At 38.3% G+C, this 25,622-nt stretch overlaps 1 protein-coding gene across 1 annotated transcript in view; it reads right to left on the reverse strand.

Moving 5' to 3' along the window:
- The window catches only part of FREM2 (FRAS1 related extracellular matrix 2), a 150,314-nt gene that overhangs the window by 119,022 nt on the left and 5,670 nt on the right, over nucleotides 1-25,622 (reverse strand). Inside the window, exon 2 of the mRNA XM_061133235.1 lies at nucleotides 20,148-20,237. Coding sequence (XP_060989218.1) covers nucleotides 20,148-20,237 — 90 coding nt within the window. The remainder of the gene's footprint in view (nucleotides 1-20,147; nucleotides 20,238-25,622) is intronic.

Raw genomic sequence — 25,622 nt, forward strand, 5'->3', positions numbered from 1 at the left:
TGATTCAGACAGCTTCCTTTAATTCACATAGATCATTCTGGTCTGAATTTATAAACCCATGTTTTCGTATGTCAGTATCCACTCAGAATTGAGACAAAATTCGTATCTGTGAGAGCACATATGGTCTTCCCAGGTGCTAGTATAAAGAACCCGCCTGCCAGTGCAGAAGTTGCAGGAGACTCGGGTTCAATCCCAGTGTCGGGAAGATCCCCTGGAGGAGGGCATGGCAACCCACTCCAGTATGCTTGCCTGGAGAATCCCATGGACAGAGGAGCCTGGTGGGTTGCTGTCCATAGGGTCGCAAAGAGTCGGACATGACTGAAGTGACTTGGCACGCGCGCATGTAGAGCACATGTAAGCCCATGTTTTTAAGCAGTGTGGCTTGCACATACCAAGAAATCAATGAAATTTTGATTTGACTTGACAATTTGACATTTGATTGACAATTCCAATTGAATTGACTACATTTAGTCTCAATCTCTGTAGACAAACCTACATCTCCATTCTAGTTGATAGTGAGCCAACTGATTTACTCTAAACTGTCAAGTATCAACAAGAGAGAAGTAAATAAAGATTAAGAATACAGAAAATATATCAAGGAAAAGTTCCAATGCTGTTTGTACATGCCTCATATTCCTGAGTAAGGGGGAAATCTTACCAGTAAGACTAGCTCTGGGCCAAACGATGTAATAGACTAGGAAGAAAATTAGCATCATTCTGCTTCCCCTTTCAATGACCTTCTTTGCTACCCTTTTCCCTATTTCCTGCTCCTGAGATGTTCCTTGTATTCAATAAGTTGTCAACAAATCTCCTGAGGACCCAAGGTATCTGAATTTTACTTGGGGGAGCCTTAGGGACTTTCGCACATGAACCTCAAAGACACTAATTCTGATGGTGGATTTTCAGGTATCATGGCAGGCAGTGGGTGAGATATCTTTGCATAGGAGGATCTACCTTGTGGCTCTTGAGTTCTACTAACATGTGGACCAACTTGGGACTTGACTTGTCACTTGGCTTATTTCCTACAAGCAGGATTACTTTAGTAGGAAGAATAATGGCTCCCCAAAGATAGCCTCACCCTAATCCTTGGGGAATTTGTGAATGTGTTAGCTTATGTGGCAAAGAGGACAGGGAAGCCTGGCGCGCTGCAGTCCTCGGGGTTGCAAAGAGTCGGACACGACTGAGCAACTGAGCAGCAACAACAAAATGGTGATAACAGAAACCACTGACTGCTTTCCTGCTAATCCAGTAAATTGACTAAGGGTGGATTGCTGGTTACACAGGAAGTATTCAATACACACTGTTTCCTATCTCTTCTATCTGCTGGCCCATACCATCTGCCACCATAAAGCTTGCAATGATGGCTCTATTCAAAACTGAGGGGATGTAATTAACAGATAAGCATCTAATAGACTTAATAGAATTATCTCTTCAATGTATTAGTGTAATTTTTTGAGAAAGAGAGAGAGAAACTGGTAGAACAAGAGCTATTAGCAAATACTAAAGAAACTCTGTTTAGGTATAGCTTATCACTGGGGGATATAAAATGACTTCGGAGCTAGTAGATGCTCTGAATAAGCATGCCAGGAATTCAAAGTTCAAAAGATTATTATAAACCATACTTTCTTTCCATTAATCCTAAAAAGGGAAAAGGAATGCCGAGGGGGTCTTGGTCTCATCAACTCTTAAAAGCAACAAGAATACAGCTTGATTCCACCTGTTAGCATGGAAGAGCAATACAGATGGGTCCAAAAATATTTTATAAAGATGTTTAGAACACCGAGAGAACAGACATACCATTAATAGAAATGGGGACGACAGAAGCGTCGTGTGTGATAACAGCCACCTAACTACTGTAAGAATTAAATGCCAAATCAAATTACCATCCAGGAATAACTCAGAATGTGAAAAAATATTTTCAGCCTTTTTTCATATTATCACGTAAGAGGGCAATTTTGAAATTGATATCAGGAAATGTTATTTAAATTCATTAAGGTGTAAAACTGGTTGACAAAAAAGTGATACATGAGGATCCCACAGGAGAAGTCGGTGTGTGTGTGAGCGTGTAAGTGAATGTGTGTGTGTACTGCCCTGTTTCAAAGTAACTGATGGGGTAAAAATAGAAACATATATAAAATGCTTTCTGAATTCTACTTAATAAAGATACTGAAGGATCATTAAAATATGAGAATGGGTCTATATTGATATATTATCCTAGTGTTAGTCACTCAGTTGTGTCTGACTCTTTGTGGCCCTGGGACTTTGGTCTGCCAAGCTTCTCTGTCCATGGAATTCTCCAGGCAAGAATGCTGGAGTGGGCAACCATTCCCTTCTCCAGGGGATCTTCCTGACTCAAGGATTGAACCCGGGTCTCCTACACTGCAGGCAAATTCTTTACCATCAGAGCCAGCAGGGAAGCCCCAGGATAACCCCTAAGGAAGTAGTAAGAATATGGCAGAACCGGTATTAAAGGAATTTGCTAGATTCAAAAGTGCCTTAATCATGAATTAGTTGTATATATTATTTACAATTAAAAAAAACCTTGGGCCAAGTAACTCAATCACCATGGATTAGGTAACTATCTAATAAGGCAAAATCATGATTTTCTAGAGAATTACAGAAGAGCCCTTACTCAAAACCAGTCTATACATCTGTGTTTCCAGTCTGCCCTATTTTCATGATTCCTGAGCTCTTAGTTTCAGGAATCTATAAGTTAAACCATTTAATTTAAAACTGTTTGTGGTCACGGTGGATATTTGTGGATAGGAATAATGAAGTGTCAAATGCTCTTTTAATTCATGCTTTTATAATTACATGGACTTGGTTTACTTCATTTTTTCAGGGAAAAAATTGTTTTAGAATTTTAAAATTATTTTCAATTTTTAAATTAAGTAGTAAGACTTTAAAAAACTACCTCTAAATGAATATATTAAGCTACTGACTTGGTTAACATATTAAAACTTTAGGAATCTTCTATTTAAAAGGCAACTTTTTGTCTGAAATCTCAAAATCAAATGCTATATTGTGTCTAAAATTCTGAAGATTGTGTAAGTATGGTCTTCACCACATACGCTATATAAATTCATACAGGGAATGTTTAATCAAGCAGGTAAAAGTAGAGACTGGTTTATTTCTAGACACATTTACTTATCACATCACTTAGCAACACCATTTATTCAGAAGAATCTCTGGCATAAAATGCTCTGCTAATCCACTTTATCTCTTACAGTGTTACTTTTCTCCCTAATTAAATGAAACATATAAGGTAACATTTAATTGACTTTGTATCTTTTCTTATCGATGCTGACTTTCACCACACACATACTTGAGGTGGTAGAAGGAAGAAGGAGGGAAAGGGGTGAGTAGTTCTCTCATCTTTGTCAAAATGATGTTGGAAAAGGGGAGTGAAGTGAGTCTATTAAGAGTATAAACTCATTCCATTCTCAGTGGTGTCTAGAACATAAATCAGTAAGATTCAGTACGCTTATTATTATAACTAAGCTAGAGAAATTGCAGCATCTACAAAAGCTGAAATGTCTAAAAGCTAAATCTTTAAACTAGATCATATCCAGGCATTACATGTAAGAAGAAGATCTCCATTATAATAAAACCAAGACAGAGTCTGATGTCACCATGAAAGCCTATGCGAAGAATATTGGGAAAGTGCACGTTCACATATAAGAATGTTCAAAGTGTTAGTCTCTCAGCCGTGTCTGACTCTTTGCGACCTCATGGACTCATGTAGCCCGCCAGACTCTTCTGCCCATGGAATTTTCCAGGAAAGTACTCTGGAATGAGTAGCCATTCCCTTCTCCAGGGGATCTTCCTGACCCAGGGATTGAACTCCTGCATTGGAGTTCATTGAATTGGTCTCCTGCATTGCAAGCAGAGAGAGTCTTTACCCTGTGAACCACCAGGGAAGCCCAAGAATGCTCCAACCACCATACACTTGAGCTCATTTCACAAGCTAACAAGGTAATGCTCAAAATCCCTCAAGTCATGCTTCAACAGTACATGAACCAAGAACTTCCCCATGTATAAGTTGGATTTAGAAATAGTAGACGAACCAGAGATCAAATTGCCAAATCTGCTGGATCATAGAAAAAGAGAGAATTCCAGAAAAAAACATCTATTTCTGCTTCACTGACTACACTAAGGCCTTTGACTTGTGTGGATCACAGCACACTTGGAAGATTCTTAAAGAGATGGGAATACCAGACCACCTTACCTGCCTCCTGAGAATCCTGTATGCAGGTCAAGAAGCAATAGTTAGAACTGGTCATGGAACAATTGACTGGTTCAAAATTTGGAAAGAAGTATGTCAAGACTGTATATTGTCACCCTGCTTACTTAACTTATATGCAGAGTACATCATGAGAAATGCCGGGCTGGAGGAATCACAAGTTAGAATCAAGATTGTCTGGAGAAATATCAGTAACCTCTAATATGCAGATGATACCATCCTAATGGCAGAAGCAAAGAGGAACTAAAGAGCCTCTTGATGAAGGTGAAAGGGGAGAGTGAAAAAGCTGGCTAAAATTCAACATTCAAAAAATGAAGATCATGACATCCAGTCCCATGGCAATGGGATAAAATGTGGAAACAGAGGCAGATTTTTTTTTTGGGGCTCCAAAATCACTGCAGATTGTGACAGCAGTCATGAAATAAAAAGATGATTGCTCCTTGGAAGAAAAGCTATGACAACCCTAGACAGCATATTAAAAAGCAGAGACATCACTTTGCCAACAAACGCTCATATAGTCAAAGTTATGGTTTTTCCAGTAGTCATGTTTGGATGTGAGAGCTGGACCCTAAAGGAGGCTGAGCGCTGAAGAATTGATGCTTTTGAATTGTGGTGCTGTTAAAGATTCTTGAGAGTCCCTTGGACTGCAAGGAGATCCAACCAGTCCATCCTAAAGGAAATCAGTCCTGAATATTTCATTGGAATGACTGATGATGAAGCTGAAGCTCCAATACTTTGGCTACCTGATGTGAAGAGCCTACTCACTGGAAAAGACTCTGATGTTGGGAAAGATTGAAGGCAGGAGGAGAAAGGGGACAACAGAGGATGAAATGATTGGCATCACTGACTCAATGGACACGAGTCTGAGCAAATTCTGGAAGACAGTGGAGGACAGGGAAGCCTGGCGTGCTGCAGTCCATAGGGTCGCAAAGAGTTGGACACGACTGAATGACCGAATAACAGTGAACAATAATAATGACAAAAGTGAGGGAAGAGTTTGATCTTGTGTCAGATCATTGCCCAGGGAAGGTATCCTTTACCTTGTGAAAGCTGCTTGAAATAAAAGATGACATTGAAACAAACATTTTAAGTTATTATATAAATAGCAGCACAAATAATTAAAAATAGCATAAGAGGACTTCCCTGGTGGTCAAGAAACCATCTGCCAATGCAGTGGACACAGTTTCATTCCCTGGTCCAGAAAGACTCCACATGTCATGGGGCAACTAAGCCCGTGTGCCACAAGTACTGATCCTGTGAGCCCTAGAGCCTGTGCTCCACAACACGAAGAGCCACCACAACAAGAAGCCCTCACACCACAACTAGAGAGCAGCCCCCGCTGGACGCAGCTCCAGAAAAGCCTGCGCGGCATCCAAGACCTGGTGCAGCCAAAATTAAATAATAATAACAAACTATAAGGTTGTAAGTGGAACAATATATTATGTATACGTATATATGCTTTATAGAAGTGTTTCAAGTGTATGATTATAGTACAACTCACTCATCAAATCTTTTTTTTCAATGCCAACAATTTCTTAAATGGTTAAGTGTAGCTTACTTAATTCTAGAGCAATGATGCAGTGCATTTAATTTGGGGCTATTTCTACATAAACATGTAAAGCAAGAGAAAGACTATGGGAACACAAAACAGTGCTTTTCTGGCTCCTGGATTTCTGAAGTCTACTGACCAGTTTTACTACTCTCTTTTCAATTCCTGAAGTGGCTCTCTTGAGCTACGCCTGAAAACACTGTTTTTAGTGTTCTCCGAACATGCCTCTAACAGCTACACAAATGGAGTTAAAGGTAACAAGCAGGGCATTACCAGGATGAGAGGATCAGACCTTTCTGCACCAAGGAAACCAGCAAAGAAATGGAGAACAGGCAGGTCTGCCGTCTCAGTTTGGAGGACAGTCATCAGAGCCATCTCGAAACAAAACGAGGAGAATTGTGTCCTGGCTTCCTTCATCAAAAGATAACTCAAAACGCTCTATTTTCTAAGCTTTCTTCACAATTAACAAGAAGGATAAAAAGTAGTTCTAAACTGAAAACCAGATATAGCGAGATAATTATGTTCCCTTAATCTTTTCTTTGGAATTTCTTAGTACCAAGAATATTAGTAGCATTGGCAAGAAGTGAATCTTGAGACATTACTAGGAATAACTGAATAACTTATTCTGGAATCTTCTACCGTAACAACACTATAACCATCTAAAGATACATTGTTTTCTTAACCTAATATTTATATTATTTATTCCCTAAGTGAAAAATCACTTAGGCAACACGGCTTGGCAATTGATTTTTTATTCTTAGGGGCAGAAACAGGTCAATAAATCAATTTTAGTTAATTGACACTGTTTTAAAACTAGAAGTTCAGGAAAACCTTTCCCCTTCATTTACACAAACATATTTGTTCCCAAGAAATGTACATTATGAAATCAATCTACATTTGTCAAACAAGAGCCAAAACATCTATATTTTTGTGTGTATGTGTGTGTGGTTCATACATTCCTCACTTTATCACAATGCTAAGCTTTAATAAACCATATTTTCCCTTACTTGCAGTCAGGGTTAGGTATGACATTTGTCCCTTTGACTTCGCTGGAATATAGCAGAAAGATCCATGGCTTTAATACTTATAAGGTGGAAACAAATAAATGAGGCTGCTAAATAAAATGTATGAAAGTTGCTCAGTCGTGTCTGACTCTTTGTGATCCCAAGGACTATACAGTCCATGGAATTCTCCAGGCCAGAATACTGGAGGGGGTGGCCTTTCTCTTCTCCAGGGGATCTTCCCAACCCAGGTCTCCCACATTGCAGGCAGATTCTTTACCAGCTGAGCCACAAGGGAAGCCCAAATAAAATCTATAAAGTAATAACTCAGACACTATTTATAAGAACATTAGAGGGACAAAGTTTTAAAAAGCAACTAGTTTTCCTGTGATATCATAGGAAAATAAGATTTCACATTTTTTTTACACAGAATCAAGAAGTATCTCTCTACTACAAATCATTTGCACAAGCAATACTGAGTTTTTAAGGAACGTTAGGAGCAAAATTTAAATATCCACAGCCCTTATTTTCCAATGACCCCAATGAAGAATTTAAAAATATATGCTGCCTTATTACTTAAATATACTAATTTTCTCAAAGATGCATTTATTGAATTGCTATTTTCTTTATAAATCTGTCAGTTGCATGACTACAGCTTTCTGTACTAAACATATTTAGTTGATTCTAAGACCTGGACAAACATGGTATGTTATCACTATCTTCAGCTGATTGCAGCCCAGTGTATTAGACTTGCAATCAAAACTATCCTTTGAACCTCCCACAACTGCTAAATCAAGGTGTTTCAGAGTACTACATTTTGGTAAAAGTGCATTACTATATTTAATCTTCAAGTCTATAAAACGTACACTTCCAAGCATCAAAAAAAGAGAAATAAAACATGCACAGTGAGCTCAAGAAGTATAGTGTTTTGCATTTCCATGATTTGGCCAAAGTGGAAACTCATTATTATTAGATTAATGGAAATCTCAGCTTAGCTACTTACTAGTGGTCCAATAACTTTGGAAGCGTTGTTATCCTTTAAAGTCAGCACTGAAGAAGTGTTAATTATCTTTCCACTGTCATCCCTCCTATCCCATCTTTTCACCAAAAACAGACAGTCAAACTTTACACACAGTTACTGTGAGAAAGGCAAGAGAAAGGAAGAAAGAAAAGGACAGAAGGAGGAAGGGAGAGAGGGAAAATAAAAGCAAGGAAAAAAAAGAAAAAGAAAAAAGAAAAGCTCTGAAAACCCTCACTGTAGTAGCTACCTGCACGGTTGCTTCCTTGCCACAGAAACTGTCCTGCATGAATGATCCTATTTCCATGAATAATTTTACTGAAATCTTCAAAAGAACCCTAATAGCCAGGTGCTATTATTATCCCACCTTAAAAATGAAATCGAGGCTGAGAAAGGTTCAGTCTCCTGGCCCAGGGTCATATCACCAATTCTTGTTGGAGGCAAAACCTATATTTATTCCAGTTCTAATTCCCCTCACTCTGATTTCCATCAGAGTGATTTCCATCAGGAAGATATGCAGGGTCAAGAGACTGGCTTTCCTGTGTACACATTTCAAAGAAGTGAGACATCTCATAATTAAGACGTTCAAAGTGACCTCTTCATTTCCTCCCTTATACCATTCCCACGCCCCCCTAGTCTTTCCCATCTCAGTGAATGCAACGCCACTCTCCTCTGGCCAAGAAACCCAGCATCATGCTTACGTTCTCTTTCTTCCAATCCATCAGTAAGTCCTGTAGATTGGGATGTGAAATTATGCAAGCCCATCCACCTCTCCATATCACATCTGTCTTCCTGCATCAGCCCCACATCAGTCTCCCTTCTTCCTCCTTGAAATGCCCCCTTGACTCTCTACCACCACAAGAGCTATCGTCTGAAAACACAAATTAGAACTTGTGAACTCCCTTGTTTTAAAAAGATCTGGGGGCGTCTCTTTCCCTTAAAACAAAATCTGAATGCCTACACTGGGTTCGTAAGGCTCTGTACCATCTGGCCCCCATCTAGCTCTCTGGCATCCACTGCCTGGTGCCACTCTCTCATTTGTTAATTGAGCTCCAGGTGTGTTGATGCTCTTCTGGCCCCTTGAATACACCAAGTTCAGGGCCTTTGCACATGCTTTTCCTTCCACCTGGAACATTTCTTCCTCCCTTCTTCCTATGACAGCTTCATCTCATCCTAAGTCTAAGCTTAAACATCACCTTTCTGAAGACTTTCCTGATAGGTGCATCTTTATCTTGGATTCACTGATAACCTCTGCAATAGTTTAAACAATGCACACGTGTTGTATTTGTCTACTGTTCTATTATCCATACCTATCAGAACTTCAGATCAGATAATAATTGCCATGACTGTCACTGTTTTTCAAGGTCCCGATAGACACCTGAAATGTAGTGGCTGCTCCAAAAGTACTTGCTGAATAATTCAATAAACAAATGAATAAGGAAATTATTTTCACCCAGTAAGTTTCACCACAGAAACTCTTTCATTGCATTCTCGTTCTATTGTTATTCTTAAGTGTGTGCGTGTGTGCTAAGTCACTTTAGTTCTGTCTGACTATGTGCGACCCTGTGGGCTGTAGCCTGCTAGGCTCCTCTGTTCAAGGGTTTCTCCAGGCAAGATTACTGAAGTGGGTTGCCATACTGTCCTCCAGGGGATCTTCCGGACCCAGGAGTGGAACCCACACCTCCTTATGTCTCCTGCATTGGCTGGTAGCTTCTTTATCATTATTGCCACCTCGAGTCCTGTCCGACTCTGCGATCCCATGGACATAGCCCACCAGGCTCCTCTGTCCGTGGAATTCTCAAGGCAAGAATCCTGGAGTGGGTAGCCATTTCCTTCTCCATGGGATCTTCTCTACCCAGGGACTGAACCTGGGTCTCCTGTATTGTGGGCACATTCTTTACCATCTGAGCCACTAGGAAAACCTCATTGTATTCTTACAGGTTCTAACAAATATATAATTATACTAATTACAACTGTGTACTAGACCACTGAACACCACATTCTATTTCTCCTGACTGCCCAGAGCAAACTTAAAGAGACAGACTGGAATATTTTTGAGTTATGTAACATATACCATGAATAAATATTTGATTTGAAACTATGGTATTTTAATCACTTATGAAACATTTGCTTAGTTTTTAAAAGGTGATTATCATTTGTTGTGAGAGTAAACATAGAACCATACTAAACTTCAAAGATGTGTCTAGTACTTATCTTGGTTGCTTCCAATTGCTGACAGTTAAAATAAAGCTGCTATACACAAACAAAAAAATGATATATCTAATACAGATTCATATTCATGGGAAGATTTAACGCTTTCGACAAAGCTTCCTCTGAACTAAAGCTAATAAAAGTGGTACATCCATAAAATTTTGGAATGAACCTAAACAATAATAACTAATAAAATGTAGTTTATACGTTTCTACTTAAAAAGTACAACTTCTTTCATGGATACAGCACAGATATTTTATAGATTCATACTTTTATTTTTTATTTGTTTTTTTTTTTCCTTTTTGGCCATGTGATTTTAGTGGCTTGTGGAATCTTAGTTTCCTGACCAGGGATTGAACCAGTACCCTTGTAATGGAAGCATGGCATCCTAACGACTGGACTGGAGGAGAATTTCTGATTCCTGCTTTTAAAGGCAGCGGTCTGGCATTGAAAGACCTTGATGACTTGAACTGTTCTGAACTGCTCAATGAAAAAAGGAAGGCTTACAAACATTATGCCATAGTCACCAACACCTCCTGCCAGGATCAGTTTTCTAGTGGATCTGTGCTCTCTTACAGATTAAAAAATACTTGCATCAGTGCCTGACATTACTTCATTTTCTTATTATAACTCCCTGAGACACTAGTATCTTTCCTCTGGTTCTCATGTCACTAGCAATTAACTTTATTGCCAAGAATGCTTGCTTTTTTTCCCTCTCAGTTGAATATTTGTATAATCTTTTAATGCTTGTACTCAGACCTCATTTTCCAACTTACTGCGCTTATCTCTCTTTTTTCAGCCTTGCTTTAAATTCAAGTTAATTATCAATAATGACTTTGCCTTAAACCGTAAAGTTACTGGTCACCTTCCAGCAGGAAGTTGTGCTCCTTCTCACCAGAATGAAGAGCGTCCAGTCTCCTTGGGTCTTGACTATTCAATCGTCAAGTACGGACTAAAAATCTGAAAGACTCGTCCTCAACTGACATTTCACATACAGAAATGACTTTGCAGCTTTTTCTACTATGCCAAGAAGCTATTTATATCTTTCAATAGCATATGAATTAGGGATCTTGGCGGATGAAAAACTAGACCACAAAGCACAATCAAAGACAGTGGCAACACATGTCTGGCTACGGACCAGATGCTTTATAATGGCCAAGACACATATCATGTCTGACACCCGAGTTTCAGGGCCAAAACCGGAGACAGACTCTCTTAGTCGGCATGCCCGTGTCATATGAGAGCTGAAATGAGGAAATGGCCAACAATTTCCATAATGGAGAAAAAGTAGGGCCCCTCCTACTTAGTATAACCAGCCAGATGATCATATACCCTAGTTCTTTCTTCTGCCCATCAAGAAGTATCTTGATTTATGTCAGAGTCTGAGGTTGACATGTACACACTGCTCTGTTTACAACAGATAACCAACAAGGACCTACTGTATAGCACAGGGAACTTTGCTTAATATTCTGTAATAACTGAAGGGGAAAAGAACTTGAAAAATAATGGATATATGTATATGTATAACTGAATCCCTTTGCTGTATGCCTGAAACTATCACAACATTGTTAATCAAGAGAGATTGCAGAAAAAGTGAACTATCTTGAATCTGATGAATCTGATGCTGACACCTTGAGACTTGAAATAAGAAACAGAAAAAATGTATATAATGACTTTTTAATAAGAGTTGAGGATAGTTTATGCTAATATACTTTCTACTTCTCTTCTTGTAAAGTTGTCTCACATGAGGCAAAAAAATTGGGGTGACTAAAAACACTTTAGGCAGTGGTTCTGACTTAAATATTTCAGTTCAGTTCAATTCAGTTCAGTCGCTCAGTCGTGTCTGACTCTTTGGGACCCCATGAATGCCTGCATGCCAGGCCTCCCTGTCCATCACCAACTCCCGGAGTCTACCCAAACCCACGTCCATCGAGTCGGTGATGTCATCCAGCCATCTCATCCTCTGTCGTCCCCTTCTCCTTCTGCCCCCAATCCTTCCCAGCATTAGGGTCTTTTCCAATGAGTCAACTCTTCACATGAGGTAGCCAAAGTATTGGAGTTTCAGCTTCAACTTCAGTCCTTCCAATGAACACCCAGGACTGATCTCCTTTAGGATGGACTGGTTGGATCTCCTTGCAGTCCAAGGGACTCTCAAGAGTCTTCTCCAACACCACAGTTCAAAAATGTCAATTCTTCGGCACTCAGCTTTCTTCACCATCCAACTCCCACATCCATAAATATTTCAGTGATTTATAAAAAATGTCTATGTCTCTTTAAATTTTTTAAATTGTATTATATGATACAATTGTTTATATAATACACTGACAACTATTTCATTTTCTGAAAAGAATTCTTTAAAAGTAATATGAGCTCTAAACTGGTGTTTACTGTGAATCTCTTCAGTCTTAAGTATATTTCACGGAAGGTTTCAAAGGCATTTTATAGGAGTTAGTTCCATGTGTTTAAAAATGTGAAAGCTTTACTAAAAAGCTTTTTTGGTGCCATAGGGATTTAAATTAATGCTAGGATAAGAGAATGTTCTAAAAGAATGCACAAGTCCCCTGGGAATTGTTTATAGGAACTTTTCATAGAATACTATTTAATTAATCCTTATATAAAATAGAGCTTCTTTTTGCCATTTATCTATTCATTTATATTAATATTTGTGAAATATTTACTCTGTGTTCACCCATGTGCAGGCACTGTGGTATCAAGATTAATGACATCTTTTTGATTTGAAAAAGTTTCTTCTCTACTAATAAAGATCTTCACAGTAGCAAGTAATCAGGATACAACTTTCTTGTTATAAATAAAGATAGGGACAGAAGCACACACACACAAAAAAGACATGACAAATTTTGTTATCAACATGCTGGGAACAACTCTAGAGAGGGAATGACATTTGAGTCGAAAGTTGAAGAGTGATTAACAGTCATTAGGGCTGAGGGTGGGGCATGCCTGGAACAGTTACCTAAGACTGGGTTTCACATCACAATAAAGAGCTACAGGAGTTTATTGTCGAGAAAACTAGAAAGGGACAGGAGCGCTTCCATGTTAAAATACACAGAATGTGAGAATAGCAAAATTACAGAGTTAAATGCTGAGAAGAAATCAGACAAGAAATGCTCTGTTAAAAAGGGGATAAAAGAATGTGCGCTTTTCTCAGAAATAGAGACACAGACATATAGGACAAACGTGGATAACAAGAGGGGAAAGGTGAGGTGGGATGGATTGGGAGATTGGATTGACACATAAAACTACTATGTATAAAATAGATAACTAATGGGGACCCACTGTGTATCACAGGAAACTCTACTCAATGCTCTGAGATGACCTAAGTGGGAAGGAAACCCAAGGAAGAGAGGATACAGGTAAACGTGTGGTTAATTCACTTTGCCGTACAGCAGAAACTAACACAACATTGTAAAGCCACTATACTCCAATAAAAAAAATAAAAGAAAAATAAAAGAATGCATGCTTTTTTTCTTCCCACAAAATTCCAGAGTACTGGATATGGAATTTCATTCAAAGAGCAATTATCAAAAGAGGATGTATTTTCCAAGTCTGTATTATTATTATGATTATACTGAGTTACCCTTGAGAAGGCATAAAGAGTAAAAACAAAAGACATGGATGACAGTTTAGTTAAATCCAGGTGGTGCAGTGGTAGAGAATCCACCTGCTAATGCAGGAGATGCAGGGTTCCATCCCTGAGTTGGGAAGATCCCCTAGAGGAGGAAATGGCAACACACTCCAGTATTCTTGCCTGGAAAATTCCACGGACAGAGGAGTCTGGTGGGCTACAGTCCATGGGGGTACAAAGAGTCAGACACAAGCAAGCATGCACTCATAGGTGATTGTAATGCACACTTATGTAGGAAATCTTCTCAGCAGAAGCACATCTCATAACTCCAGAATCTGACCTTTCAGATTGTAACTATGAAAATGCATGTGCTGTTTGGCCCCAGAAAACCTGGTTGGATGACCTATTTTTATATAATATTTCCCTTTTTTTTTTTTTTTTTGGCTGCACCACGCTGTTTGTTGGACTTTAGTACTCTAACAGTGAAAGTGTGAGTCGCTCAGTCATGTCTGACTCTTTGTGACCCCATGGACTGTAGCTCGCCAGGCTCCTCTGCCCATGGGATTCTTCTCTTCAGCCAAGAATACATTTCCTTCTTCAGGGGATCTTCCCAACCCAGGGATCAAACCCGGGTCTCCTGCATTGCAGGTGGATTCTTTACCGTCTGAGGCATCAGGAAAGCCCACCAGGGATTGAACGCGGGCCCTCAGCAATGAGAGTGCAGAGTCTTAACCACTGGGTCACCAGGGAATTGCTGCATGTTCTTTATTAATATTCCAATATACCTATTTCATTACTAAATGATCATTTTAAGAATTACATTATGACAATTTTATAATTATGAATTTTCACGGCTGTATAACATTTTCTGGTGTTGATACCATTACTAAAAAGCTCTTCGTATTTTTATTGGCATTTAGAGCAATTTCCAGATTGCTATTGTTCACATAGTGACATACGTGTGCCTACAAGTCTTTGCTTCTGTTAAGCTATGTCTCCAGTGGAGTCTTATAGCCTTCCTGATTCCATCTACAACTCAGACATGTTTCTTCAACTTCATTTTCTTAGTTTTCAACTTCACAAATAGTTTGGAAGTATAACTATTTCATCATAATCCCTGAGGTGAATTTTTTAAAAGTTTCTTTGTAATTGATAAAACAAGTATAAAATGGTATCTTAAGACTGATTTGATTTGTATTTATTTTAACTTTAGAAAGAATACATTTTTCTCCACATGTAGTTAGAAAAATTACAGTGTGGTACCAGGAAAGAATACTATAAATGTTAGGATACAGTGACCTTTAAGGTATTCTAAAATAAAAAACTATACTCCAAATGATGCAGAACTTTTACCTATCAGCAGATCCTAATCTTCTGATAGGTAAAAGGAGGAGAGTGAAAAAGCTGGCTTAAAACTCAACATTCAAAAAATGAAGATCATGGCATCTGGTCCCATCATTTCATGGCAAATAGATGGGGAAACAGTGACAGACTATCTTTCTGGGCTCCAAAATCACTGCAGATGGTGACTGCAGCCATGAAATTAAAAGACACTTGTTCCTTGGAAGAAAACTATGACCAACCTAGACAGCATATTAAAAAGCAGAGGCATTACTCTGCCGACAAAGGTCCATCTAGTCAAAGCTATGGTTTTTCCAGTAGTCATGTATGGATGTGAGAGTTGGACTATAAAGAAAGCTGAGCACTGAAGAATTGATGCTTTTGAACTGTGGTATTGGAGAAGACTCCTGAGAGTCCCTTGGACTGCAAGGAGATTGAACCTGTCCATCCTAAAGGATATCAGTCCTGAATATTCATTGGAAGGACTGATGCTGAAGCTGAAACTCTAATACTTTGGCCACCTGATGTGAAGAACTGACTCATTGAAAAAGACTCTGATGCTGGGAAAGACAGAAGGCGGAAGGAGAAGGGGACGACAGAGGATGAGATGGTTGGATGGCATCACTGACTCATTGGACATGAGTTTGAACAAGTTCCAGGAGCTGGTGATGGACAGGGTAGCCTGACGTGCTGCCGTCCACAGGGTTGCAAAGAGTTGGACACAACTGAGTGACTGAACTGAATCGAACTGAACTCTTCAGTCTCATCTATTGAACATGCAAGACTCAGTCTGGAGAAACCAGAAGGATTTGAGCATTCCTCCCTCTCAAGTCTCTCCTGAATGTGTCAAAGTTACTATTTGGGGAAAGAATCCAAGATTCAAACTGGCCTCTAGTTGCCTCATCATGCAACTTGCAAAAGGTCAGTTACCTATATCTGTGATTCAGTTTCCTCATCTGTCATATATATATTTAACCATGCTGGGAGCTATGAAGGCAAAATTGCATAAATGATAGTCTGATAAAAGATCCAATTGAAAGAATAATGACACATGAGTATGTGTGCATGAGGTATGAATACATATGTGTGTGTGTATAATATATACCTGCTATATTAAGTAACATTCATTAAGTCCAAACAGAGCAAAACTCCCTGAGGTGAAAATTCTGACATTATCTATTCTTTGAATAGATAACTCTATAGTCCTGTCATTTGGTAATTGCCCCCAAGCCCTCCAAAAACTGAAAAGTAGAAACTCTGTCCTAAGCACCACCCATTAGTAGTGGATGGTCCCAGTCCATTACTACATGTTAACAGAAGAATTCTGTGGCTAGCCAGGTTCTTGTGATAATTAAATCTGAAACAGAAGATTTTAGTTTTCTGTTCTCCTTCCTCTCTTCTCCCATTCTTGATTCCTGAAATTCAAAGCTATATTTTATTTTTAAGATTATTTGAAGATTCTATTTGCTCTAGTAAATTTATTTAGACAGTTGCTATTCTAAAATAAATATGGTAGATTTGAAGAAAGTGAATTTAGTGGGTTGAAGAGAGAATTGGTGGTAGAGAGTTCTTGGTTTTATGATGTGAGACTTTGATTTGTTTCCCTGATGTGAAATGTTAAAAGCATTTCATATATTTCATGAGAATGGTTTATACATAGGCTTACAAAATTATATAAAGTATTGATTGCTGTTGTTTAGTAGCTAAGTCGTGTCTGACTCTTTGTGACCCCATGGACTGTAGCCTGCTAGGCTCCTCTGTCCATGGAATTTCCCAAGCAAGAATACTGGAGTGGGTTGCTATTTCCTTCTCCAGGGGATATTCTCGACCCAAGAATTCAACCCACATCTCCTGCATTGATAGGTAGATTCTTTACTACTGAGTCACCAGGAAAGTTAATAAAATATTGATAAATGACAATAAATCACAATAGCTGAATTCAATAACCAAACCCTCTGGTCTAAAAAGTTTGTCATCAGATGGGAAGAATAAATACCCTTGAGGAGCTCTTGTAACTTTCTGGAAGGATGGTGGTGTTTGGGGAAATTATCTGGTTGTTCCAAGACCTGGATCCTTCCAACTGAGAAGCAAGGCTAATCCTTGTTCATAAGATTCAAGTACCTGCCATAATTCCTGAGACATACATATCTTTGAGAAGTGTTAAATGATGTCATAAATGTGTCTTCAAAAACATGTCATCTAGTTGATGAAATTTACATTGTTACATTTGACCATATTGAAAATACATGTTTTTATTACAGTCTATAAAATAGGGCTTTTCTAGAATGGATTTTGATGAAATTATTGACTGCACAACTAGAAGATACATAGCTAGGTCAGAAAAAATTTAAAATTCTTAGTATAATATTTTTGTAGAAAGGAAAGAAAATTATTTTTTCTTTTTTCACAAATATTGCAAAAAAAATTTTTTTTTACTTCTGTTTGTCAAAATACCTCACACTTTCCAGAGAGAAGAATTTCACTCAATATTCTCTGTAAGTTTAAGTAGCATTGCACTTCTCATTCAAATATTAGGATATGTTATAGACAATGGAAAAAATAAGTATCAGACTAAAAATATTTTGAAATACGTATGTGACTTTTCAGTTTATAACCTTGCAGGTTCTCTATGACTATTCCGTCAAAGAGAAGTTTTCTTGCATTGGGGAAATTAAAAATAAATTCTGTTCCACTGAAAGTTGCCAGAATCTGCCTGAACCCTATGAGTAACACATGATCAGTGGGGAAGAAAAGTAAAGGACAGTATCTCTGGACGTTTTCTCTCTCACATGAAACTCTAGCTCTGAAAAAGCTCCCAAAATGATTTAGTTCCTATTTCCATAAACACAGTCTTTAGAGGCTCATTCATTTTTTCAGCAAATCCAAAAATAAACCCAGTCTCTTCAGCTAGTCATTCCGCACTTAATATTGTGAAATATGATACAGCATAGTGTTTTCTCATGTTTGAACACAGACCAAAATTTCAGAGTAAATACTGAAAGTCCATCCAGCTTAGGAAAGAATTGTGCAGAATAACAGAGCATATACGTGAATAAAAAGAAAGAAAAAGTAAAATATATAGAAAAGTAAGGGCTATGATGTCTTGGAATTGTAGTCATTGGATTTGAAACTTTTTTGGCAGTTTTAAAGAAAATGATACTTTTGTTATTGAGGTTTATTCAGTCATTCTGAGATATATACATGGTGCTTTAAGCCAACAATTTAGTCCTTAAGTTTATATATTTTATATATATATATATATATATATATACATATATATATATATAGTGAAAGTTGCTCAGTCATGTCTGACTCTTTGCGACTCCATGGACTATACAGTCCATGGAATTCTCTAGGCCAGAATACTGGAGTGTGTAGCCTTTCCCTTCTCCAGTGGATCTTCCCAACCCAGGAATCGAACCCAGGTCTTCCACATTGCAGGCGGAATCCTTACCAGCTGAGTCACAAGGGAAACCCAAGAATACTGGAGTGGGTAGCGTATCCCTTCTCCAGCGGATCTTCCCAACCCAGGAAATCGAACCAGAGTCTCCTGCACCACAGGCAGATTCTTTACCAACTGAGCTATGAGGGAAAACATATATATATATGTGTGTGTGTGTGTGTGTGTGTGCGCTAAGATGCCCAGTCGTGCTTGACTCTTTGTGACACTGAACTGTAGCCTGCTATGCTCCTCTGTCCATGGGGTTCTCCAGGCAAGAATACTGCAGTGGGTTGTCATTTCCTCCTCCAGGAGATCTTCTTGATCCAGGGATCAAACCTGTGTCTCTTACATCTCCTGTGTCTCCTGCATGGCAGGCAGATTCTTTACCACTATGCCACCTGGGAAGCCAACAAAAATATGTGTGTGTGTCTCTGTGTGTGTGTGTATATATATACACAAATATATGTATATAAAATACAAATCTGAATTATTTCAGAGTCTCATTCTAAAGTTTACTCACAGTGAAATTTCCCATTTGAGCAGCAAGATTCAACAAGCAGATTAGTTTTCTACAAGTTGATTTCCTTCTCAGAATTTGGTTTCCTACTAAGATTCACTTATCAATATGTGGAATAGTAAAGTATAATTTGGTTGCTAAAAAATAAAGTTATTAAACTTACTAAATTTAGTTGAACCCAAATTGACACTTTTTTTTTTTTTTTTGCCTCTCTGGCACACACTCAGCAGATGTCATTTTTCAGAGCTTGCAATCCTGTTACGTCCAATGATATTTTAAACAAGCACGATTTAATACTTCAAAAAATAGGAAGGGTAAGCACGGAATCTTTTTGAGATAGATGACAGAACAGTGTGCATTTTTATAAGGTGTCATAAAGAAACAGATGACTGAATCAGAATTATTTCTCCCTCTCTCTTCCCTTGCACACAGGTCCCCTCATTTCCTGTGTCCTGTCCACACATTCTTCCTGAGATCCTTTTGCTTCTTCTGAGAGCAAACAAGAACACAAACATCTTTATGACCAATCTAGAAGTGGCCAGCTTTCCTCCTAGGGTGTGAGAACTAAACAATGGGAGTGGCTGTCAGGGCACTGAGGGAGTGACGACAAAAAATTACTGAGGTGGCTTAGATCTCAGGTCATAGTCTATACTCTGCAGTATTCAGACTCCACTAAGGAAAAGTTTAGCTAGACTAAGTCTCTAAATTCCCCAAACTAAGACAATCATTAGACATACTGAACTTGATGAGATGAAACATATATTTACTTAGCATTGATCTCTTGGTGAATGCTATGTATCATCCACCAGCCTTAGTCCACACAGCACCCAAGCAAATTAGAAAAAGGCACCCCCTTGGGGAAAATACAGCTAGATAGGACATGCTTTACAAGTGGGGCTGGCTGGTTCAACATCTTGTCCCCTCAAGTAGGCAGCTTTATGCAGAGCAAAATCTGAACAACTGGACGTGAGGATCCTATTTATATAGATCTTTCTCTTTAGTGCTTTACAAATCACAAGACAAAAATAATATAACTAGGACATATATTCACGATCATTGCAGAGTAGGATAGTGTCTGATTGAGAACATAAGATTTTCTAGAGAAAATACCAAATTCACTCCATAAAAATTTAGGTGAGCCTAAACTGATACTTGATACAGATTCCTTGTATGGAGGCTGTCAAAGAGCAATGAATAAAAGTCACTCTCCTTGTTTATACTAACAGGAGAGTGAATACTTACCCCCATCTTCAACCGTAAAGTGGAATATGTCACTTGTGGCATTAGCCCCTTCTCTTAAGACATAGCATATTTTCATATCATCAATGTCAGCTAGAAAACAACCAAATAACAAGATGATTAATTACTAGGGCAAAACTGGTGATTCATTACGGATGGTAAGTCCTATTGGCTGTTACTCTTCTGAACCACGTTTAGATCTTCTTCTCCTAAGGGAATCGGTGCTATCTTATTTCTCCTATCTCTAAGCCCCCTTGATTTCAGCTGTCCCTTGGAAATCTGATCCCTTACACAGATAAATAGAGTGCAAGAGTTAGGCTATAATAATAGCAAGGTGTTGCCCCTCCCAGTGGTATTTGCATGTTCATGCACCAAAGGAGTGACTTATCTAAATACGGAATGTCAGACTCCATGACAGGTGGAAAGGGAGATATTTTGAGGCATGGCAGATTTCCTGGCACTACAGAAATCACACCCTTTGCCTCCCTGGCCCTGAGAGGACAGAGGTTCTTCTGCTTTCCCTTTGGGCTAACTTTTCTTTCCTCTTGTGTTACAGCAGGCTGTTTCTAAGCTCTCCAAATTTTTGAAAGAAAAAAATGAAAAAAAAAAAAAAATCCCACAGACTGAAGTTTCTATCATGACCCAGTACCAAAGAGAACTTAGAAAACATCTAGTAAAAGCTGAAACCTTTATTCAGAGTGAAAAATTATTCTGCCTCGGAAATGTTTTTTTCTACTATTTTCTATTCAAGCTCTCAAGTTCACTGGTATGGTTTGTTTTCAGTATTGACTAATACACAATTTTAAAATTTATTCATCCATTTTGTGTTTTTCTCCGTAACAATGCCACACAGACAACATAATAAAACAAACATCATTCTGTCCTGTGACACTCCCATGACTCACTAGTAGACCACTATTATTATAGATCTGGGCCAATCAGAAAGTAGTTATTTTCAAGATTACTTAATATCAAGATCATGGCTAAAGACTGCTTCAACAGTGACAAGCAATATTTATCTCGTGTGTGGTTTATTCATCTTCTAAGATCTTAAATCAGTTCAAGCTATGGAGTTTCTAGGCATCACATATAAGAAAATGATTTTATGAAAGGAATAGTATCACGTGATGCAAAGTATTAGTTTCTATTTTCTGTTTGTGGTTTTCTGGCTTCGAGGCATGCGGGATCTTAGTTCCCCAACCTGGGATTGAACCTGTACCTCCTGCATTGGAAGGTGAAGTCTTAATCACTGGACTGCCAGGGAAGATCCCTCAAGTGATGCAGAGTATTAAAAATGACCAATTACTCCATGAACTTCTATAGCTCCAACATACAATCTACCTTGGCTCACATAGATTTGAAAGGTGACTTGCTTACCATCAGACATTTGAAGAGGGGGAAATCTGATTTAATAGTTAACAGTACCTTCTTGTGCATAAAGATACTTAAGGACAAAGCAAGTTCAAGATGTTTTGTTCTCCTTAGAACTTCATCTCTAACTCTACTATAATTTCCCCAAATTCTGCCTCTTTCTGCATGGTTACCTTTTGTAGAAGGTTGAAAATTTTTGTTTTCTGTTTCCATGGTCCTTTGCTCAAGGATCTTACACTCAATAAAGGCTCAAATGTGTCTTAATCTAAAATTAAAGAGGCTGGAGGTCTGGTAGCCCACACTTGCATCTTTCCCTTTGTATGGATGATGTTTCTGCAGGGTAAGGAGTGAAGCCTCATGTATTGCTCTTTCCCAGTTTACTCTTACAACTCTCAACTTTTACAGCCTTTAGTTTTATTAGTGAAGGAGTGAAGGGAACTCTGCTCTGACTCTTAGGTGCTTAGCAGAAAGACAACATCCTCTGGTCATGTGGAAAGGTCATCTTTAATTCTATAAGAGAATCTAAAGGTTGTACTATAAGAAAAAGAAAAAAAAAACACCCAGTCCTTGTATCAATGTTTTCTAAACAAAAACTATAGTACTTGGGAGATAGTTCCATTAAAACAAATTACCACTTCAAGGCTGATTTTTCAGAAGTTTTCTTTTTTAAAGTAATGAGAACATGAATTCAGTTATAAGATACTCAAGAGTTAAATTTTCCCTCCAAGTTAGACCTAAACTATTGATTAGATGAAACAAACGAAAACTCTTTTTATAATTTTCTTAATAATGCATTGTTCAAAATCTCAAGTAAAGACTTTGATTGCAACAGTTATTCTATAGGTTCCTCTATATATAAGTATTTATAGAATATAAATAAGTATTTATAAAATATAAGTATTTTATATAAAATGTATATGCTTATATATACTTTTATATATATGTATTTATATACGTGTGTGTATATATATATATAATGTGTTTGTATTAGATATAGGACTTCTCTGCTGGCTCAGTTGGTAACAAATGCACCTGCAATGCAGGAGACTTAGGTTCAATCCCTGGGTTGGGAAGATCCCCTGGAGAAGGAAATGGCAACCCACTCCAGTATTCTTGCCTGGAAAATCCATGGACAGAGGAGCCTGGTGGGCTACTGTCCATGGGGTCACAAAGAGTCAGACACGACTGAGCATATTATTATGTTTATATATATATAAACACTTGCCTCTTAAGGTACAGAAGTATTAAAAAGATAAAAATCTAATAGCCAAAATGCTGTCTTTTTAAAGTAAACTTAGGATAATTAACTAGATTTTCTTCTTGCTCTTAAACTTGCATCAGATTTATTTCAGTTTATCTACACAATCATTTCATTTTTTTTTTTTAAATTCTAAATTAATTGACATTCCTGGTAACCACACCTTGGTTATCTTTGGGGAAATCTCAGAAAGTGATAAATTATCTCCCATAAGCTATCACTATGTATTTGTTGTACAGAAAAAACATCCTGGTACTTGAGACCTGCGGTGGACAGAGCAAAGAAGCATATCTCGACCAAACATGATGTTTGAAAAGAACTAAAAAATTTCCCTAATCTGTCTAATTCTACCTTGGTTACTTTTCCTAAGAGTGAAAGTTAATATGTTTTAGAAATCATGTTTTTGTTTTTTTTTTTTCTCTTAGGGACCATTTAGTCAATCTGTTTGGCAATAACCTTCCCAAGCCATATATGCTAAGCTGACTTAATTCAGTGTATTGAAAATCCATCAAAATATTGTTCAGCTTGTCCCTTCATGATAAAACAAAGAAAAAGACAGCACAGTCGTCACTTTAGACACTGCTTGCACTTCCTCTGGCAGAGGATGAGATGGTTAGCTAGCATCACCGACTCAATGGACATGAATTTGAGCAAACTCTGGGAGACAGTGGAGGACAGGAGCCTGGTGTGCTGTAGTCCACGGGGTCGCAAAGAGTAGGACGTGGCTGAGCGACTGAACAGCAGCAACAACATGACTTCCTCTACTGCAAGAGCAGCCATGGTAACCACGATAACGGAGCTTTCTCCATTTTTACCCACTCATCTAATTTCCATAACAACTCCTCTGAATCAAACACCAGCCTCAACTTGTTGAAATGAGTCCTTGTGTGATTAAATAAAAACAATTTTCCTATGTTCAGTATTTGCACTCTCATTGGAACGTGATGCTTTCTCCTAAAATGTAATCTTAAAAATTTATATTCACTTTTTATAATAAACTCACAGCTACTCTATATTTACAAATGACTACAAAAAAGCAATCACGGTGATTCCAAGCCAGTGACAGAGCAAAGGTCTGTACTGAAATAGCATGATTTAATGGCTAAGTATTCAGGAAATAATATTCCAATATTTTGAGCTGTTGGACTTGGTCCGTGGAATTTAAATTAAATATCCTTGCCCTATTTTCATTCAGAAATTCTTTTTTTTAAAAAATCACTAAAATCAGATTCTTTTTTCTGATCACAGGATTCGTTTGAAGTAACATTTTCGATCCTCTAAAGAATAACCTTTCAATATTCCTTTCATTCTCTTTCATTTCCAAGAAAAGAAACCAGTCTAAGAGTGCATGCATCTCTATCCTCAGAAAGCCTTCACACACAAGTTTCCTGCTGGTCTTGCATGACACTTGGCACCCAGAAGTTTTCCTGTCCCTGCAGGCCCTAGGATATATATTCAGGCTTTCAGCCAAGAATCAGGAGGTTGAAGGGTAGGGCTATTTGCCAGAATCTAAAACAGAGAAGCAGTTTACTTTAACTACACTCTGGGACATCCATGTTTATTAAAGCATTTGTTACCTAAGAGTCTAACACTGTTACAGGACAATAACACTCCCCCTTGGGAAGTCCTGGGGTTTAACTCCATTTGGAACCCACAGAGCTCACACAGGAGAGATCTGGTTTCCATTCTGACAAGGGTGAGATTTTCATGAAAGCAACCCAAAACTCTTTGTAATGAAAGTTGCACATTCTAGAAAACAGAGGTCTAACTCCCAAGCCAGCAGATTGAATGGGCTTCTCCCTTTAGTCATTGAGTAACTCTGCACAGGTCACCTGCCCTTCCTGTCTCAGACTCTGTGGACACACAAAGAAAATCGAGGTTACAAAAATGCATTCATCTCCAAGAATGCAGATGCTTGAGGCAATACCATTTGTTACTGTGTTCGACACAAGGCAGAGAGGAGGTGTGAAATGAGAAAATAATTTCTTCCTACTACTAATTTTGTTAAAATATCTTTAGGCTCTTAACAATGAACTGGATATATATTTTGGTGATGGACTTCCTGTCTTCTTGCTTGTGCTAAGTCACTTCAATCGTGTCTGACTCTTTGCGACCCCAGGCTCCTCTGTCCATTAGGTTCTCCAGGCAAGAATACTGGAGTGGGTTGTCATGCCCTCCTCCAGGGGACTTCCCACCCCAGGGATTGAACCCGTGTCTCTTACGTCTCCTGCGTTAGCAGGCAGGTTCTTTACCACTAGCGCCACCTGGTCTTCTTACACCTTATTAAATATACTTTCTTTTCTTGTGTGGTTCAGGTAACATGCCTTGTACATCGTTCTAAATCTAGATAAGTGTTTACCTGTTATATCTTTGGACAGGTGTTAGTCTCATAAAATCTTATAAAAATTCTAAAATCTACAAAGTAAATATAAATACATCTTTCTATCTTCATTACAAAGTTGCTAATAATAATAATAGTCTTAGAACAACCCTCTAAAAAGCAATCAAATTAATACAAATTGGAAGGGTCTATTTGGATGGTAACACGCTGATGTGCTCAGTCATGTCCAACTCTGTGATTTCACAGACTATACCTCGCCAGGCTCCACTATCCATGGAATTTCCCAGGCAAGAGTACTGAAGTGGGTTGCCATTTCCTACTCCAAGGGATCTTCCTGACCCAGAGATGGAGCCTGTGTCTCTTGTGTCTTCCGCATTGGCAGATGGATTCTTTACCACTGCGGCACCTGGGAGGCCCCTGTTTGAATGGTGGCTAGTAATAATAATTATGTGGATTCAGAAAATTTAGAAAGCACATCTTTCTCTACGATGCTAACATGCTTCATGAA

Source organism: Dama dama, chromosome 30 (genome assembly GCF_033118175.1).
Source record: "Dama dama isolate Ldn47 chromosome 30, ASM3311817v1, whole genome shotgun sequence".
Taxonomy (NCBI): domain Eukaryota; kingdom Metazoa; phylum Chordata; class Mammalia; order Artiodactyla; family Cervidae; genus Dama; species Dama dama.